General features: G+C 42.6%; 1 protein-coding gene across 6 annotated transcripts in view; it reads right to left on the bottom strand.

Moving 5' to 3' along the window:
* The window catches only part of fam135a (family with sequence similarity 135 member A), a 268472-nt gene extending 248204 nt beyond the window's left edge, over positions 1 to 20268 (bottom strand). For 4 of the 6 annotated variants that reach the window (XR_010962864.1, XM_067984032.1, XM_067984030.1 and 1 more), the window contains exons 1-3: positions 20062 to 20268; positions 1374 to 1469; positions 1168 to 1291 (exon numbers count right to left, since the gene is read on the bottom strand). Coding sequence is in view for 5 of the 6 variants with exons in the window: in XM_067984032.1 (XP_067840133.1) it covers positions 1168 to 1244 (77 nt within the window). In the remaining variant the exon portion in view is untranslated. Of the gene's footprint in view, positions 1 to 1167; positions 1292 to 1373; positions 1470 to 3390; positions 3458 to 20061 lie in introns of those variants that run through there. The other 2 variants (XM_067984031.1, XM_067984033.1) reach the window with 2 other exon arrangements.
* Between the last annotated feature and the right edge of the window lie 319 nt (positions 20269 to 20587).

Below are 20587 nucleotides of genomic sequence, written 5' to 3' on the forward strand. Positions count from 1 at the left end.
ATCAGAAGTGAAATTAATCAGACAATGAGCAGTCCTTGTTTTAGCAGACTGGTGCCCATTTGTGCTGTCCCGATTATAAGCAACTAGAATTAATTACAAAAGAAAAATAACTAACTCCATTTATAGTAATAATTTTTTAAAATATGAAAATGGGAAACTTGCACAAATTGTTTAGCTCTTACTTTTATGGAAACGTTAAATAACCTATTATTCCGTTCTGTGTCGGTCCCCGGTACCTTGGACGTGTGTCAGACATTGGCCGCACCACTCTCGATCCGCTGCTATGCTTGCTATAGCGTATTCTAATTATTTTTCCAGCAAATTGTGACATTAATGCACCATCGGAGGATTGGGGAGCACAACGGTCTAACTTACAGCATTCATCACCAGTATCGCCATTGTAGTAAATTCCAGGCCTATACCTCACCTGAATATTGTAATTCACCGAATTATGGAAGCACAACAAAAACTCAAATACCAACTCAAAAAGCCAGGTTGTAAGGCTTGCTCGTTATCACTGTCTCGTATGCAATAAAGTATCAATGCAATATCTGACAATCCGTTTTAACCAAATAAAATTTTAAAATGTGAACCTTGAAGCTGCAACGCCCCATAAGTCTAATTTTAAAGCAATACACCAATTTACCAAAAAAAAATTATGCTTTGTTGCTTTTCTGCATCAGTTTTGCATAAATTTAAATTTTTCTAGGCGAAAATCAAAAAAGTACATAGGAGGCAGAGTTTCCCACGCGAACCAGCGCAAAAGATTGCGGAAAATCAAGCACAAGTTAGATCATATGTAAATCTAGTTTCTGCGATCTTTAATGCTGGTTCAAAAACCGTGGCACCCGAAGCCAGCCCCGCCCACAAAACTGGACACACCCCCAGATAACGGGGATAATGAGTTTCCGCTGATTGCGCCCGTTTGAGGGTCTTCAAATTAAGCTTGTTTTCTTAGGCGACAGGTACTAGTAGGCACATTTTAAAATATTAATATTTAATTTACTAAGAGCTTACTAATGGTTAACTATATTTTACAGCTACGTACTGCATGTTTGCTTTCCACAGTAATTAAAATCACACTGCAGTATTTAAAAGTGCAAGCAGTTTGCACCGTTCACCATGTACAGAACCAATAACAGGAATAATCAAAAAAGGAGTAATTACCCCCTCTGGAAAAGGTCCACATTGTAAAACTTGTGCAACTCCACTGAGAATTCCACTGTTGCTTGTACCTCTGTCATTTTTATTTTAGAACAATCCAAAACCTTTAGGATATCACCATGATTACCTATAAAAGAGACAGTAATATTTTAGGTTACCAATATCAAAATAATTCTGGAATCAAAAAAAAGTCCTAATGTGGCACTTACCTCGGTTTATACATTTTCGCCTGCATCATGGTAATTGCCAACAATTTTTTCCTTTCCTGTGCTCCATGGTTGCTGTCATAAGCACATTGTAAACAACTGGAAAAAGATAAACATGATATAGTTAGATTTATTTCACGCTTCCCAATTTACATGTCCCAGAAATCAGCGAGTAAAGCAAATTCCATTAATTCTTTGAATACTGAATATGTAAAAAGGGCTTAAGCTTTCCACATTGTTAAGGAAATTCCTGTTCTACTCCCATTTGCTTGCAAGATGCACAAATGCTACAGGCTCAGTCACCTCCAATACTGCCAACTCTGGAAATCTTCACTACTGGATTAATGGAAAAAATGTATCCTCAATATTTCCCATGGAAGTTAGGGTTAACTGATAAAAGAATACACATGCAAAAATATGAATCTTATTTAAATACATTTTTTTTTAAATGCAGAATGAAATTTCAACATTCAAATGTGGATGATAAAATCCTGAAAAGATAGATTTAAAAATTGCACTCAACTCCAACCTATATTCCAATGATTGACTTTGGTTTCCTTCTTCGGAATGCTCAATCAATATACTGCTCATTTGAACAGTTTTGTTCTAACACTAAAATCTTGAGACAACCAATCACCTTAATTCCTGTGCATCACAGTGCAGAGCAATGCAACAAATGCATAATTGTTGTGAGATTTTCTAAAATGAACTCTGATTTTCAGATATTGCAAGCCATTTTTTTTTTACAAACTAATTAAAAGGCCTGCCTGCAAAAATGTTATTTACAAAGAATTCTATCGGCAGATAAAGATAGAATAAGCTGTCTACAGCAAGTCACAACAAATGTCAGGTGCCAGGTTTCGGTTATACATTAAAAAAACACACTGCAAAACATAAACAGCTGCAATTCTTCATGCACAAGGCAATTCAGATGAAAATCAGACAGTTCAGAGATAACCAAAACTTAAAATGCATGTGTTTTTTTTGACTGCACAAAATCTAGGAGTGGTTGAATAGTCTCAGAATAAAAGCAATCTCAGTTAGCTACCACGACAGAGTGTGTCAAGATAGCACACAAACTTTTTTTATTATTCGTTCATGGAATGTGGGCGTCGCTGGCGAGGCCGGCATTTATTCCCCATCCCTAATTGCCCTGGAGAAGGTGATGAGCTGCCTTCTTGAACCACTGCAGTCCGTGTGGTGAAGGTTCTCCCACAGTGCTGTTAGGAAGGGAGTTCCAGGATTTTGACCCAGCGACGAAGAAGCAGCGATATATTTCCAAGTTCGGATGGTGTGAGACTTGGAGGGGAATGTGCAGGTGGTGTTCCCATATATCTGCTGCTCTTGTCCTTCTTGGTGGTACAGGTCGTGGGTTTGGGAGGTGCTGTCGAAGAAGCCTTGGCGAGTTGCTGCAGTGCATCCTGTGGATGGTACACACTGCAGCTACAGTGCGCCGGTGGTGAAGGGAGTGAATGTTTAGGGTGGTGGATGGGGTGCAAATCAAGTGGGCTGCTGTGTCCTGGATGGTGTCGAGCTTCTCGAGTGTTGTTGGAGCTGCACTCATCCAGGCAAGTGGAGAGTATTCTATCACACTCCTGACTTGTGCCTTGTAGATGGTGGAAAGGCTTTGAGAGAGACCATGTGAGTGGGAGGGCTGCATAAAAGTGCACAAGTACACGTGGGCAAGACAGAGCATACATGAGCAAGAGGGGATGCATAAACAAGCGAGCATGTGTATGCAATACTGTGAACAAGAGAAAGCATGCCAAACCAAGATAGTGTGCTATTAGGTGCCCTGCGCCACTCAATTTATGAATTAAACAGCTGGGAGACAAGAAACCATGCAATTTCCATCTCCCAGAAACTCTTCTCCATTTGTTACTGTCTACACTAACCAATTAATAGAGAATCACTTTTTTTTTTAAAAAAGGTTTGCTACTTTATTCACTATGACTACATCTTCAAATGCAGAATCTTATCAAACAACTTCTGCAAAGCCAAAAGCATATGCAACACCTACCCTTTCACCTCCTCTCCTCCCACCTTCCAGATGAAACAGCAATTTACTTGTACTTTTTTCATTTGCGTATACTTTATTCACTGCTCACAATGCAGTCTCCTGTACATTGGAGAGACCAAACACAGATTAGGTGTTCGCTTTGCAGAACACCTCCATGCAGTCCGCAAGCCTGAGCTTCCAGTCGCTTGCTATTTTAATTCTCCGTCCCACTCGCACTCTGACCTCAGCCTTCTACACTGTTCCAACGAAGCTCAATGGAAGCTCAAGGAAAGCACCTCATCTTTCGATTAGGCACTTTACAACCTTCCGGACTCAACACTGATTTCAGTAACTTCAGACCATAACCACTGCTCCCATTTTTTCCAGACAGCAGATGCTGGTAATGGTTCCGCTGTTGCTATTTACAGCTCCTCTAGACCCATCTTTTGTTTCTATACTTGTCCCATTACCACCCACTTTTGCCTTGCACCATCAACCCTTTTGTCATTTAATGAGACCTACACTCCACCCTATCATAGACCTTCCCTTTTGTTCTTTTCTCCCCTCCTCTCCCTCCTGCCCCCGCCGCCCAGTCCCCCATGTCGCCTTCTCTGGCTCTGTACTTGCTTATAAACTGTTAAATCTCTAACTTCTTCCAGTTCTGATGAAAGGTCAATAACCTGAAACGTTAACTTGGTTTATCTCTCCACAGATGCTGCCTGACCTGCTGAGTATTTCTGGCATTTTCTGTTTTTATTTATAATAGTACATTCTGTCCCTCTGTACTTGCTCATTCACTGATTGAGTTACCTCAAAAAGAATTCATGTAGATTTTTCAGTGAAGAACCATTGTGACTAAAACACTGCCTCCCTTTTGTTGGTTCTATGCTCTATTGAAGAACTCTCACACAATTTAAAACTGAGTTTCTCCAGTAGTGGCTAACTGATGCACTAAATGTACTACTTTTTCTGAGAAACAGATTACAGGAAACACTTTCCAGTTCTTGGCACAACACTGCCGGATTTATGGAGCTCACTTCTCTGAAAGGATCATATAATGTCGCATATCCCATCAGGCCCAGGTGCCCTGTGGGTATTTAAAAAGAAATCTGCTCCGGGGTTTCTGGCACATTGGTGAGGCTTCCCTTCATACCCTCCAGATCTTAAAGCCAAAAATTAAAGTTCTGCAGGATATTTTACTTTTTAATTCTCCCAAGACAGTCTCGTGTCAGAATGTCTGTAGCTGGCCACTGAGACAACAACATATTTAAACTTTATCTATACTCTGATCAGTTCACTACTGCACACAGCATCCAACATTCTCACACAACTCTTGTGGGATCTTGAAGCAGCATAATCTAGGTTATTCTCACAGCCTGTAGCTACTTTTTACTTTGAACCTTGGACACCTACAGCATCCCTGATCTCCTCTTGTACCTGCATGCTTGCTATTCTTGGTTTTGTAACCTCTTGCGCCTTCAATACATGTATATAATAACTGCCACCCAAGACCTAACCACCACTGCCTCCCTGGACACCTCCCCCTGGACTTTACAGCCTCTGCTTCTAGACCCCAGCCCCACCCCTCTCTCATTTTCACTGGTCATGGTTCCATGACTCTCTCTGACAAACCACCTCATTCCTTAACTCCACTTACTGCCTTTCCAACAGAGGTTCTTTTCGGAGTGAGCTCAGGAGGAACTTCCCTCTCTTCAATCTGGGCACTCTTCACCTCCCCCAACGTGGTACAAAGCACCAGCTCTAATCCAGTAGTTGCCTGCAGATTATTCCTCTGAAGCCAATTTCTCAAGCCTCTTTCTGTCCCACTCTCCTCCTGCATTGTTTCCCCCCAACCATCACAAACCTATAGCCACCCTCCTCCTCCACATCACGCTGCAAAGTGTTTGCTCCCTCCCAAACAAGGCCCCACCCATTCATGACCCATCTAAGACAACGTGTCAATATCCTGGACCCAACTGAAAACTAGCTTACTGATGCCAACATCTTCCCCCTCAGCAAGACAACCTTGCTCGGCTTCACGTTTCAACAAATCCCCCACCCAAACCGCCATGGAAGCAGCGTGATATCCATCTCCAGATTCCATCTTGCTTACTCCTTCCAGATTCCAAGAGGCAGACAGGAAAGAGAAGTGGTAGTGGCAACAGATGAGGTGAAAGAGGGTGCAGAGGTGAATTTATAATATAAAATTTATGAAGTCCTACATAGAAAATCTTCCCAAGGCACTTCTCAGAGGCATGAGGAAAATTGATACTGCACCAAAAAGGAGGGGTGACCTTGTTCAGAGAAGTGGGTTTGAAGGAGGAAATTAACAGGGGAGAGGGAAGCAGAAAGGTTTAGCGGGGGAATTCCAAAGAGTGGGCCTTAGGCAGTTGAAAGCATGGCCTGTGAAACAAAGGGAAAGGGGTACACAAGAGACCAGAGCCAAAGGAACAGATAGTTTGGGGGGGGCGGGGGGAAGAAAGAGAATTGTAGTGCTGGAAATGGTTACAAAGATACTGCACCAAAATCTTCCCAAGGCACTTCTCAGAGGCATGAGGAAAATTGATACTGCACCAAAAAGGAGGGGTGACCTTGTTCAGAGAAGTGGGTTTGAAGGAGGAAATTAACAGGGGAGAGGGAAGCAGAAAGGTTTAGCGGGGGAATTCCAAAGAGTGGGCCTTAGGCTGATTTGCTCGTCTTGTTCATCTCCCTCTACATGACCAACCAAGCAACCTAATCATCATAGATGGGCTGCAGACTGTTGAGGTCCCCATCACTGATGGGGTGCTCTCCATCCAATTCACCTCCCTTCTCCTAGGCCCAAATACCTTCACTTTTAGTCCTTAGAAAAAAAAAACACTATCCCATACTCCTTTCCAAGCACCCTCTCAAAGTCTTCTGGCTTGTCATCTGAAATGACATTCACCACCCTTGATTTGTTCCACCAGTTTCGCTTCCACCTAAATGCCCTTTTGCCCCCGCAGATCCAGACTATCATTTCATGCCCCCACCACTCCACTGGTATAATATCTACCTGCCGTACATACATGGTCCTTAAACTCAAATGCACATGGAGACTAATCAGCCTGGCTGTCCACATCAAGCTATATTGTAACTCCCTTTTCATAGTGATGCTTACTTAGAATTCCAAGACCAACCTGAAGAGCAGGAACATATCCAAATTTCTCTTCTCTACCCTCATCCTCACTTTGGACACAAATTGAGGAACTCTCAAACTTCTTAATATCCAAAAATTGACACCTTCTTTCTCTAATCTCTGTTCTCCAACTAAGCCATCACCCATATTCTGCAGTTTCTCTCCCATTTTCCCCTTAGTGCAGTCATCTAATCCAAGAAGCCTATCTGCTCCTTCAACCCATCCTCACCACCCAACTACCCCACCTCAGCCCTATGTTCACATATCACCAGCCTGTCTCTACTGCTTTTAAAACCGCCATCATCTCCCATTAAAAAGAAATTTAACTTCAACTATCCATTCTCTTCCTACGTCCAAACTTCCTTTTCTTTCCTTCAGAGTTCTGAAACACAACAATGCATGCACAGCCATGTTCATGATAATTCCCTTAGCTCTGGCTTTGTCACCAAGTCACTGTCTTCCAATTCCACCAGTCCCCTGGTACAATTCCCACCTCTACACCCTCAACTCAAGAGTACTGCTGACTTGAAAATACCTGGTACATGATTCGCCTGGTACCCTCAAGAAATATTGCCTTTCCCATTCTACTACTCAAGTCCTCCTACTACTCCAGGATTATCCAAGCAGGCAAGGACAATTCCAGACTCAACAGCCAAGCACCTCTAAATCTGTGGCACTGCTCTCACCTGGTTCTGTTATACCTATTGAAACAAAAAGTATTACATCACCTTCAATGACTTCTCCACCTCTGCCCACATGGTCATTTCTGGAATATCCCAGGTCTCCATCCTTAGTTCCCACCTCCATTATTTTTTTTTTGAATTACCCCATAGAAATATCATCTAGAAGTATAGGGTCAGCTTCCATATAAACAGTGATAACATCCAGCTTCATCTCTCTCCAGTCTCCAATTGCCCATCTGACATTAACCTGGATGAGCCAAATTTCTTCCAGCTTAAGGTCAAATCCATCCTCTTTAGCTCCTGCTTGCAACTACATTCTTCTGACCGCGACTCAATCACTTTATCCAGCTGCCACCTTAAGTAAAGTACACCTTGTGTACTGCTCAATCCTGAGTAGGGTTTCCTCCGCTACATCACTCTGTTTTGAAACCGCTTTCTTCCAGCTCCACAAAACTGTCGGCATCCTCCATCCACTACTGTTGAAACCTTATCTCGACGTTCAATTGAACTAATGTTGCTATGCACCTGTCATAAGGAACAAGTCATTCAGAATATGGCAGCTCATTTCCTCACCCACACAAAATCGCATACTCCCTTTGTCCTCATTGCTTCCCGTATTCCAGTGAATTGGCACAAGATTTTCATCCTCGCTTTCAAATTCCTTTATGGCCTTATACAATCTTATGTTAGGTAATCTCCTCCAGCTACACTTCCCTGCACACATCCTCAGCTCCTACAAATACTCTTCCAGCCACTAAGGCTCTGCACTCTGAATTACTACCTTTCCATTTTGCTCCATTTCTGAAATGTTCTCAAAATGCTTCTGTTCAACTATACATTAGGCACCAAAGCTTTTCCATTTCCCTATTTGCTTCCTGTTCAGTGTCCACTATCTTTCCTCTTCAAATATAAAGTACTTTGGAGACCTTAATAGAATAGGAATTATTGTAATAGACATACGTATCCTGAAATCCTGGACAGCCATTGAATTGATTAATAAAATAATTTAACAGCAAAGTTTAAAAAATTTAGCTTTTGATTTTAGAAACTTCAAGATATTAGGTGGAAAGCTCAAAAATATTACATGAGTCTTCCTTGAATTAAGACTTTGTGTTGCATCACAACTGACGTTATAGTTATCAGAGCCAGTTTAATTGGGTCTAGAATTTATCCACAATCACAACATTACTGCTACTGCCACACTATGCAAATTAAACATTACATAGTCAAAAGTATGGAAAATATTGAAATATGAAATATTCAACCATCACAACTCACTCAATTTGTTCACTTACTCATTCTGATGCCACCTAACTTCTTTTAATAGTTCTAAACAATATCTGACCCTGTCACACATTCACCACTAACAAGTTAACAAGAATAAACTGTCACTTGTTAGATATGGGTGGAACACAAACTTACTGATGAGCACAAAATGTGCCTAGAATCAAAATTGCCACAGCACTGTCAATATGGAGATGCAAAGCAGAACACATTCTCTCAACGTAAAGGAGGTTTCACATCGCGTTCAATGAAAATGCAGTAACGGCAGCAGCCTTCGAGATTTAAACTTTAGATACCACACAACTAAGTTTGGCATACATATAGTTCACAAGTTCTAGGGGGAAAAAAATGCAGATTTATTAATCCAACTCCAATTGTCTTTAAAAAATAAAAAAAAACTTTGATTTGCTGTAGCTTTGCTCAATTTCTCTCTCATTAAAAACGAAGAGCCCCCCCCCCCCAACTTTCAAATGTTTATACTCTCTTCGGTCCACTCCACTCAAAACATTTTATAGGCAACAGGGCACAACTATTGCTCCTTGTCCTCAAAAAATTAACATTTTAGCTACAAAGTAAACAACATTATCACTGGGCTTAATTAACATATTGCTACCAATACTCTATAGAAAGAACTTGTATATTGAATCTTCCAGATATCCCAAAACTCTGTACAACTAGTGGATAACTTTAGAAGCGTAGCTACTGTTATGTAGGGAAACACGTCAACTTGCACAGCAAAATGCCACAGACAGAAAGTGACTGACTGCACAGATAATCTTTTTAGTAGTGATGGTTGATGGACTAGCATTGACCCGGGCACTAAAAATCCCCTGCTCTTCATCGAATAGTCCCATAGGATTCTCAAGGTCACCCAAACCTGCAGACAAGACTTTGGTTTAGCTTCTCATCCAAAAGACAGCATCTCTGACAATGTAGTGCTCTTAGTACCACACTGAAATGCCAGCCTAGATTAGGTACTTGAATTCATAGTGGGGTTTGGATCCACAGGCTTCTAACTCAGGCAAAAGCTCTATTGCTGAGGCAAACTGACAGAATGTAATATATTCCTAATGCTTCCTCTTATATCACTAAATTGCTTCCAATGGAATGTAAAAAAAAAATCACAAAAGTGATTATTCACATGTAACCTCAGATAATGCACAAACTCTGGGATACGCTTTCCCAAAATGGAAAATTCTTGGTTACAAGAAGCTCACAGCTACAGAACCAGAAAGTAAAAGGAACCTGAAAGACCTATTATCTCAGGAGTAACTGTTCCTGTAAAACATCTGTTGGAAAGTGAAATTTAGCTTCCATTCAAATCCACCATATATATTGCAATATGTATTTAGTTGGCTAAATTTCTTATCCTATACCTGCTTTCTATTCCTTCCCTACTTTCTGGCTAAGGAATTCAAGGAGACAAGCTTAAAAAGTTCTATGTTCATGATGTTTTTTTGACTGCAATAGTGGAGTATTTTGGCTCTAAGCATTAATAGCAGCAGCTAACAAGTTCTTCTTTTCCCCAGTGACTCCCATGGTCTGATAGCTGAGTGCAGCTAAAATGCATTCCTTTAGTCTTCATAAAACAACTGCTGAAAACAAATTCTTCAGCAGCAGTATAGACAAGGCTTTAATGATGCTATTCCCATGGATACGGTTTAAAAAGTCCATTAAATGTCACTTAAAAAAACACAAGTTTAGTGTAGTTATTAAAATATTTCAGTTGGTAAAGAATATAGTAAAGGTTTACAAATTGCATCAATATTGCTGTTGCAGTACTAGTTGTCTCCCACCACAGCAGTAGAAACCGTCTGGACTATAGTCACATTTACACAATCTGTAAACCACTGGACCTTGGAATGTGTAAAATCTGTTAGAAAAAAAAAGATCTTCATTGGCCCTCAATACCATAAGCACTGACTGATTATTGCTCAGTAAAACAACTTTAATCCTTCACTTCACAATTGTTTTAAAACTTTGAAAAGTACCTACAGCAACCAAATATTTTAAATAAAAACTATCCTAAAAAGGAATGGTCCTGCAAGAACCAGCTAATAGCACAAAATTGACCACTAAGAATTTCTAAGTATGTTTTACTAAAGAAGTAAAAAAATTAATCAGACCAATGCCTAGGTGTATTGCAACTTTGACAGTATGATTAGCTCTGGCTGCACACACTCTCCTTGATACCATTTCCTCAGAAATCAAACTATAGGACACACGTCAACAGTACGAGCTGGTTTGCAGAAATGTCTCACTTCTGCTTACACTTTCCCCATACAACTCATTTGAAATCAGGAAATTGCTATTGACATGGATATTGATTTTACTTCCATTGCAAAAAACTAGACACTCAATGGCAACAGGACCAAAGAGAAATCCAACCCACATCTACACTTCTTTATTCAGTTCCAATATCAGAACTCTCGAGTCCCCTGATCTCCAGGTAGGTGTAGAGATAAACATACATCAAATTTTTTTTTTTAAAAAGGGGACTTTGAATAAAAAATACTACCCCTAGACTTTTTCCCTTTTAAACAGTCATTGTTAATTCAAAAATAGTATTAATACAAGAAACCACATAACAACCTATACATGTACATACCAGTTAATTGCTTGATAGACAAGACAAGTGGAGAAACTATTACACCCTCAATATTCTTCCTGTAAATTTACACGAGACAAGAACAAAACATTTTCTTAATCTTGTTACTCAAAAGAATTTGCTGACCACTGAATCACTAAGCATTTTAGCAAGGGTATCCATTTTATCCCCAGAATATCCCTTCTGGTATTTTGAGCAGATTAAAATCAGTGTAAAGCTGCATTTGGAGTTGAAGTATTTCCATTTTCCTTCCAAGGATTTATACTAAGGCTTTTGTTATCCAAAAATACACCGCCCACCATCATAATGGAAATAAAAATGTATTAAATGCAGGTGTTCATTATTGACAGTTTGCAAACGGGTGAGATAAATGGTTTCAGAAGATGGGACACTGGATGTTGCAGTAGGTTAGGCACTGTATTGTCACTCTGGTATCAATCCCAGACTGGTACGGATTGACGTGCGATTGCGCCCACTTTGTAACTCACATGGGCACTTCACTCAGTGACACCCAGCATGAGCAATGGAGACGTGTCACACGGTTGCTCTCCTGCAGATGTGGCCCCGCAGACAGACCAACAGAATGGCCAGCATTTGTTTCACTTATCTCAAGCACAAAATCCACAAAAAATGAGATCCACACATGATGGTGCCAATGCTAAACTGTCCCAACTCCTCAACACAGTGCCAACCGTCCAAGTATGCACAACTATGCAGAAAAACCTCAGTGTACCATATGTTGTCTCAAATACCATAATGACAATCAAATATGTAAATTAACAGCAAAATACTGCAGATGCTGGAAATCTGAAATAAAAACAGAAAATGTTGGCAATATCAGCAAGTCAAGTAGCATCTGTGGAGAAAGAAATAGAGTTAAGGTTTCAGGTTGATGACCCTTCATCAGGTCTGGAAGAAGTTGAAGATTGAACAGGTTTTAAGCAAGCACAGAGCCAGGGAACATGGAGGTGGGGGGGGGGGGCGCGGGGGGGGGGGGTGAGGAAAGAACAAAATGGGAAGGTCTCTTATGATTTTGGGTAAGGGGGATTAAATGACAAAAGGGATGATTGTGCAAGGCAAGGTGGGTTGTAATGGGACAAGAGGAGCTGTAAATGGCAACATCAAAACCATTACCAGCACCTACTGTCCAAAAAAATTGGAGCAGTGGTTATGGTCTGAAGTTACTGAAATCAACGTTGAGTCCAGAAGGTTGTAAAGTGCCTAATCAAAAGAATAGGTGCTGTTCCTCGAGCTTCTGTTGAGCTTCACTGGAACAGCGTAGGAGGTCGACGACAGAGTTCAAAGTGGGAGTGGGACAGGGAATTAAGATGGCAAGCGACCGGCAGGTCAATGTCACATTTGCGGACTGAGCAGGAGGTGTTCAGCAAAGCGATCACCCAATCTGCGTTTGGTCCCTTCAGTGTAGGGGAGACCGCATTATGAGCAACGAATACAGTATACTAAATTGAAAGTAGTACAAGTAAATCGCTGTTTCACCTGGAAGGAGTGTTTGGGGCCCTGGACGGTGGGAAGGGAGGTGGTGAAAGGGCAGGCATTGCATCTCCTGTGCTCGCACAGGAAGGTGCCGCAGGGAGGAGAGCAGGTGTTCGGGGTGATGGAAGAGTGGGCCAAGAGTGTCGCGGAGGGAGTGGTCCCTTCGGAATGCTGAAAGGGGAGGGATAAGGAAGATGCGCTGGAGGTGGCGAAAATGGCGGAGGAAAATTAATTCCCCATCCCACTTCCACTCTGACCTCTTTGTCCTCAGCCTCTTACACTGTTTCAATGAAGCTCAACGGAAGCTCGAGGAACAGCACCTCTTCTTTTGATTAGGCATTTTACAACCTTCTGGACTCAACACTGATTTCAATAACTTCAGATCATAACCACTGCTCCCTTTTTTTTGGGACAGCAGGTGCTGGTAATAGTTCTGATGTTGCCTCCTCTAGATCAACTTTTGTTTCTTTACTTGTCCCATCACCAACCACCTTGCCTTCCACCATCATCCCTTTTGTCATTTAATCACTCCTGCCCTCCATCCTATCAGAGACCTTTTTGTTCTTTCCATCCCCCCCCACCCCCCACCTGGCTCTGTGCTTGCTTAAAAACTGTTTAATCTTCAACTTCTCCCAGTTTTGGCAAAGGGTCATCAACATGAAATGTTAACTCTAACTAGAATGGCAGGGGGATGGGAACCTGAGCAAGGAGACAGAGGAGGGGAAAACAAGGATGGAAACAAAAGACAGAAAGGGAAGAAGCAATAGTGGAAGGCAGAGAAAACAAGGGCCAAAAACAAATAGGACCATTATGCAAAATAAAACTAAGATGACTAGCAATCTTAAAAAGACAAGTCGAAAGGCATTGTGTCTTAATGCGCGTAGCATAAGCTAGATGAATTAACAGCACAGGTAGATATTAATGGTTATGATATAGTTGCGAATACGGAGACATGGCTGCAGGGTGACCAAGGATGGGAACTGAACATCCAGGGATATTCAAATTTAGGAAGGATAGGCAAAAACGGAAAGGAGGTGGGGTAGCATTGTTAGTAAAGGAGGAAATCAATGCAATAGTGAGGAAGGATATTGGCTCGGAAAATCACGATCTTGAATCTGTATGGGTGGACACCAAGGGGCAGAAAACATTGGTGGGGGTTGTCTATAGGCCCCCAAACAGTAGTGGAGATGTAGGGGAGGGCATTCAACAGGAAATTAGAGATGCGTGCAAGAAGGGTACAACTATAATCATGGGTGACTTTAATCTACATATAGATTGGTCAAACCAAATTAACAATAATATTGTAGGGGAGGAATTCCTGGAGTGTGTACGTGATGGTTTTCTAGACCAATATATTGAGGAACCAACTAGAGAACAGGCGATCCGAGACTGGGTATTGTGCAATGAGAAAGGATTAATTAACAGTCTTGTTGTGCGGGGTCCCTTAGGGAAGAGCGACCATAACATGATAGAATTCCTCATTAAGATGGAGAGCGAAGTAGTTGAATCCGAAACTCGGGTCCTGAATCTAAATAAAGGAAATTACGAAAGTATGAGGTGCGAGTTGGCTATGATAGATTGGGGAACTTTACGAAAGGGGATGACTGTGGATGGGCAATGGCTAATATTTAAAGAAGATGTGCAAGAATTACAACAATTATTCATTCATAAGAACATAAGAAATAGGAGCAGGAGTAGGCCAATCGGCCCTTCGAGTCTGCTCCGCCATTTAATAAGATCATGGCTGATCTGATCTTAACCTCAAATCTAAATTCATGTCCAATTTCCTGCCCGCTCCCCGTAACCCCTAATTCCCTTCACTTCTAGGAAACTGTCTATTTCTGCTTTGAATTTATTCAATGATGTAGCTTCCACAGCTTCCTGGGGCAGCAAATTCCACAGACCTACTACCCTGAGTGAAGAAGTTTCCCTCATCTCAGTTTTGAAGGAGCAGCCCCTTATTCTAAGATTATGCCCCCTTGTTCTAGTTTCACCCAACCTTGGAAACATCCTCACCGCATCCACCCGATCAAGCCCCTTCACAATCTTATATGTTTCAATAAGATCGCCTCTCATTCTTCTGAACTCCAATGAGTAGAGTCCCAATCTACTCAACCTCTCCTCATATGTCCGCCCCCTCATCCCCGGGATTAACCGAGTGAACCTTCTTTGTACTGCCTCGAGAGCAAGTATGTCTTTTCTTAAGTATGGACACCAAAACTGTATGCAGTATTCCAGGTGCAGTCTCACCAATACCTTATATAACTGCAGCAATACCTCCCTGTTTTTATATTCTATCCCGCTAGCGATAAACGCCAACATTCCGTTGGCCTTCTTGATCACCTGCTGCACCTGCATACTAACTTTTTGATTTTCTTGCATTAGTACCCCCAAATCCCTTTGTACTGCAGTACTTTCCAGTCTCCTGCCATCAAGAAAATAACTTGCTCTCTGTTTTTTCCTGCCAAAGTGCATAACCTCACATTTTCCAATATTGTATTTCATCTGCCAAATCTCCACCCACTCACCCAGCCTGTCTATATCCCCCTGCAGGTTTTTTATGTCCTCCTCACTCTCTACTTTCCCTCCCATCTTTGTATCTTTAGTATTAGATCCAAAGAGGAGACATATGAAATTGCCAGAAAAAGCAGCAAGCCTGAGGATTGGGAGCAGTTTAGAATTCAGCAGAGGACAAAGAGATTGATTAAGAGGGGAAAAATAGAGTATGAGTGTAAACGAGCAGGGGGCATAAAAACTGACTGTAAAAGCTTCTGTAAATATGACAAGAGAAAAAGATTAGTGAAGACAAATGTAGGTCCCTTACAGTCAGAAATGGGGAACAAAGAAATGGCAGAACAATTAAACATATACTTTGGTTCTGTCTTCATAAAGGAGGACACAAATAACCTGCCAGAAATGTCAGGGAACCAAGGGTCTAGTGAGAGGGAGGAACTGAAGGAAACCAGTATTAGTAAAAAAAAAAGTGCTAGGGAAATTAATGGGGCTAAAGGCTGACAATTCCCCAGGGCCTGATAATCTACATCCCAGTGTACTAAAGGAAGTGGCCCTGGAAATAGTGGATGTATTAGTGATCATCTTCCAAAATTCTATAGACTCTGGAACAGTTCCTACAGATTGGAGGGTGGCAAATGTAACCCCACTATTTAAAAAAGGGAGAGAAAAAACAAGGAATTACAGACCAGTTAGCCTAACATCAGTAGTGGGGAAAATGCTAGAGGCTATTATAAAAGATGTGATAACAGAACACTTGGAGGGCATTAACGGGATTGGACAAAGTCAGCATGGGTTTATGAAAGGGAAATCATGCTTAACAAATCTACTGGAGTTTTTTTTGAGGGTGTAACTCGTAGAATAGATAGGGGAGAACCAGTGGATGAGGTGTATTTGGATTTTCAGAAGGCTTTTGATAAGGTCCCACACAAAATTAATGCACATGGGATTGGGGGGAATATACTGGCATAGATTGAGAATTGGTTAACAGACAGGAAACAGAGAGTAGGAATAAACGGGTCTTTTTCCAGGTGGCAGGCAGTGACTAGTGGGGTACCGCAGGGATCAATGCTTGGGCCCCAGCTATTCACAATATATATCAATGATTTGGATGAGGGAACTAAATGTAACATTTCCAAGTTTGCAGACGACACAAAGCTGGGGTGGAATGTGAGCTGTGAGGAGGATGCAAAGAGGCTCCAATGTGATTTAGACAAGCTGGGTGAGTGGGCAAGAACATGGCAGATGCAGTGAGGTTATCCACTTTGGTTGTAAAAACAGAAAGGCAGATTATCTGAATGGTGATAGATTGGGAAAAGGGGAGGTCGCAGCAGTTAGGAAGGCGAATGGTGTGTTGGCCTTCATTGCAAGAGGATTTGAGTACACGAGCAGGGATGTCTTACTGCAGTTATACAGGGCCTTGGCAAGACCACATCTGCAGTATTGTGTGCAGTTTTGGTCTCCTTATCTGAGGAAGGATGTCCTTGCCATGGAGGGAGTGCAACGAAGGTTTACCAGACTGATTCCTGGGATGGCAGGATTGACGTATGAGGAGAGATTGGGTCGACTGGCCCTATATTCACTCGAGTTTAGAAGAATGAGAGGTGATCTCATCGAAACATATAAAATTCTAACAGGACTAGACAAACTAGATGCAGGGAGGATGTTCCCAATGGATGGGGAGTCCAGAACCAGGGGTCACAGTCTCAGGATACGGGGTATGCCATTTAGAACCGAGATGAGGAGAAATTTCTTCACTCAGAGGATGGTGAACCTGTGGAATTCTCTACCATCAGAAGGCAGTGGAGGCCAAGTCATTAAATGTATTCAAGGAGAGAGATATATTTCTTAATGCTAAAGGGATCAAGGGATATGCGGAAAAAGCGGGAACAGGGTACTGAGTCAGACGATCAGCCATGATCATTTTGAATGGCGCAGCAGGCCCTGCAGTGAAACTGTGTAGCTATCCGGTGTACCACCTGATACAGAAATGGGAACAAATTTAGAACGCTTACTTTGACATGCACCTCCCAGCAACCTTTACCACTAAGAAGAACAGCAGCAGAAATGTATTAGGAACAATATCTCCTCCAAATCATTCACCATCTTGACATGTTACCTCCATTCCTGTAATTCCCTAACACCATGGTTGGACCACCATCACAAGGACTGTAGCTGCTTGGAGAAAGACCACCATCACTTTCTCAGAGTAAGATGGGATGGGCATAAATGTGGTCTTGCCAGTATAAGTTAAGACACTGTAAAACTGGTAAATTTTCCAATGAAAAATTGGTCTTTTGCACATCGATCTGGGCCTGGAAAAAAAACTTCCCAAATTAATACTTTCTATATACATTACTTCTTTCAATCTGAAACTGTTTCCCAGGCTCACAGACATTTTGGTCCAGAAATTAACAGGGAGGGTGTGGGGGAGCGCGCTACCGTGGGGAAAACATGGAAAGGCCAGAGACGTGGAGGCCCTACCAATCTTCTGCAGACTCCTGCCCGACAGCCAGCTAAATTGACAACCTGGCCAGCAGGCGGGAGCACAAAGAAACAGCAGAAGGCCGCAGCCAGTGACCTGTAGGGACAGTCCCTAGCAGTCAGTAGAAGCTGAAGGCTCCGGGCCACGAACAGGGCAGAGGGAGCAAGGACATGGGAGCCAAGACATCATAACTGCAGGGTTTGGGAGAGGGGCGAGGACATCAGGGCTGGGTGAAACCTGCTCCTGGCCCACAAGGAGTGCTGAAAAGCAGATCTTTAGCACTTACCTTGGTCAGTCGGCATCTCCTACCGACGACGTCATCGGGCCACGACTTTTGAATGTTAATTAGGCCCCCGCCTTCCTTTTGTGGGAGCCTCATCAATGGCTGGATTTGTATTTGTTTGATTTTATGCGGGCGGGAACAGGGATCGGTTTTGGTTGGGTTGCTCGATCCCAATATTTTAACCGCCCCCCAGCCTCTCATTTCTTTTGGTGGGGGGGGGGGGGGGGGGGGGGGGGGGGGGGGGGGGGAGGGGGGCGGGAAGATAAAAATCGAGGCCATTAATTTTCAGCAGCAGCATGTGAAGTATCACCCTTCCCTGGCCATAAGCATGGAGAAGGTTACCAGCTTGTCTTTTAATGAACACCGCTCACTGGCACACTCCCATTAGAAGCAAAGTACGTATTGGACTGCAAGTCTAGCTAGTAACTTCATTCACATTCAGGTGATCAGGGAAAAGTAGAACCCTGACCACTTTTAATCAGCAATGTGTGCAAATGAAGTACAGATTGAAAGTGGCAACATTCACATGAACCCAGGGCATAAACATGCAAAATATGACCCAATATAAAAAAAATTCCACTTTTACAGGGCTTTAGTACAAGACATTTGACTGTATATTACACAATGCAGTTTTATTAATTCATAATTAAAATTTAGGCCAGCAAAAAGCTATCCATACCACAATATACCAGAGAGCTAACATAGTGTAGTTATACTATTCTTTCTGTATTAATGCTAAGCATTTTCAGATGCACTTCAACTTGAAAGCAGCAGTACAACTCAGCAATCTGACTACCAAGAACATTGAAGCTGTTTGTACACTGACTTTAGAGAAGCGTTTACATTGCTGGTTCCCAAAGCATGAGCCTCTTGTACTTGGCAGCAATTCAAATTGCCAGATTTGCTATAGCTAGCTACCAGGAAGACCTGGAGTGGGACTTTGCACATGTTACCACACATGCACAGAACTACACTGTGGCTGAACTCCAGTGCTATCTGCAGCCCGCCTGTTGCAGAGAACAACAAACAGACCACCTACAGCACAACAGCAGCTACAAACAAAACTAAGATTTTCAGTATAGCTACCGGTCACGTAAAATACCATACCAGTAGAAGGCACATTAACTTTGCTAAAATCAATAAAAATAAGATCTTTATATAAAACAATCCATTACCGAGATCCTAATTAAGGTAGGCCACATGAATGGTTCAGCATCTGTAAGACAACAACGCCTCTCTAAGTATCTGTGGCACTGCCCCAACTCGTGAAATAAGTTTTATTTCAAAATAAAAAGCTACTTTCACAGATCACTGTGTTGATTTAATTATTAAGAAACCACAAAAAATAACGAAGGGTAGCACTGTTTAAACAACGTAGGAGAATGGAATTTACACTCGGCAGTATCCTCCTACACATTACATGAAAAGGGAGATGAGAGATACAGCAAATATTGTTTTATATATATAGATCGATCGATCTTTATATACACACCACACACACACACAGAGAAAATGGAAATAAATAGATGTACAGCAATGTAAAAAAGAGAAATAGAAATGGGTACGAGGGGTATAGGGAGACAGAGAAACATCGAAATAGATAGCACACTAATAGAGGAGATAAAAGATAGAAATGTATAGGAGATGGAGAAATAGAAATACACACACGCCACGCAGGGAGAGAGAAAGAAAACAAGTCACAACAACAGCCAGAACCAGTAAGTCCAGAAAACAGGGCAGTTCTGTGAGCTGTGTTCTCACCTGGAGCCCAATGTTTTGACTGTAAATTCCGACTGTTCATCCAAAATAAACAGACACACGACGGGATTTAACACAAAAAAAAATAAAAATGGCACGACCCTCCAGCTTCCAGCTCCCTGTTGCTTTAGGCAGAATTTCCTCTCTCTGTCGCCTTCCTTCCCTCCCTCCTCCTCCCCTTCTTCAACTTTAAAGGCCGGCTGCTTTTGCGCCTCCTGCCAGTGGCCCGGGGAGAGAGAGGAGGGGGGGGGGGGGGTTGGGACTGGAGACCGGGCTCGAGCTCGAGCTCCTCGGGGCCACAGCTCAGCAGCGCGAGCCGCCGCCGCCGCCCGCCCGCCCGCCCCCGACACACACACACACACACAACCGTTGCTGCGAATAGAACGTCCCCGGTCATTTCAAAACAAGTTCAAAAAATATAACCGCCACCTTGGCTCCGTCCGAAGCAGCTCGGCTCTCCTCCGCACCACAGCCGCTGTCAAGTCGTCGCCGTCGTCGCTATCCCCAGAGCCAGTACGAAGATAACAAGAGCCACCGCTTAGGCCTCGACATGGGGGTCTGGATTAAGCAACGGTAGGGCCTTGGTATGGTCACCGCAAGCAGGGCATTCGATCTCTCTTCCTCCTCCCCCCGCCCCACTACTACTACCACCACCACCACCACTCCCCGCCCCGCCCCCTCCGTGCTGCGCCGCTTGAATGAAGCAAAGACCGTTCGGGGGTTAAAAAGAAAAGGGAGAAAAAAAATCCTAACTGTCATCGACCTATAAGGAAAATACCACGGTCTCCCCCCGCCCCGGACATGGTGCACAAGCGCCGCCGCGGGAGGAGGTGAGCTCCAGGCGAGGAATTCGATCCATGTGCAGCACATGGTGGGCTCTATTTTAGGAAATTCCCCCCCCCCCCCCACCTTGTTTTTATTATTAGACTTTGCAATTATTTTATTTGCTTTACGT

The sequence above is a fragment of the Heptranchias perlo genome, chromosome 5, assembly GCF_035084215.1.
Source record: "Heptranchias perlo isolate sHepPer1 chromosome 5, sHepPer1.hap1, whole genome shotgun sequence".
NCBI classification, from domain to species: Eukaryota; Metazoa; Chordata; class Chondrichthyes; order Hexanchiformes; family Hexanchidae; genus Heptranchias; species Heptranchias perlo.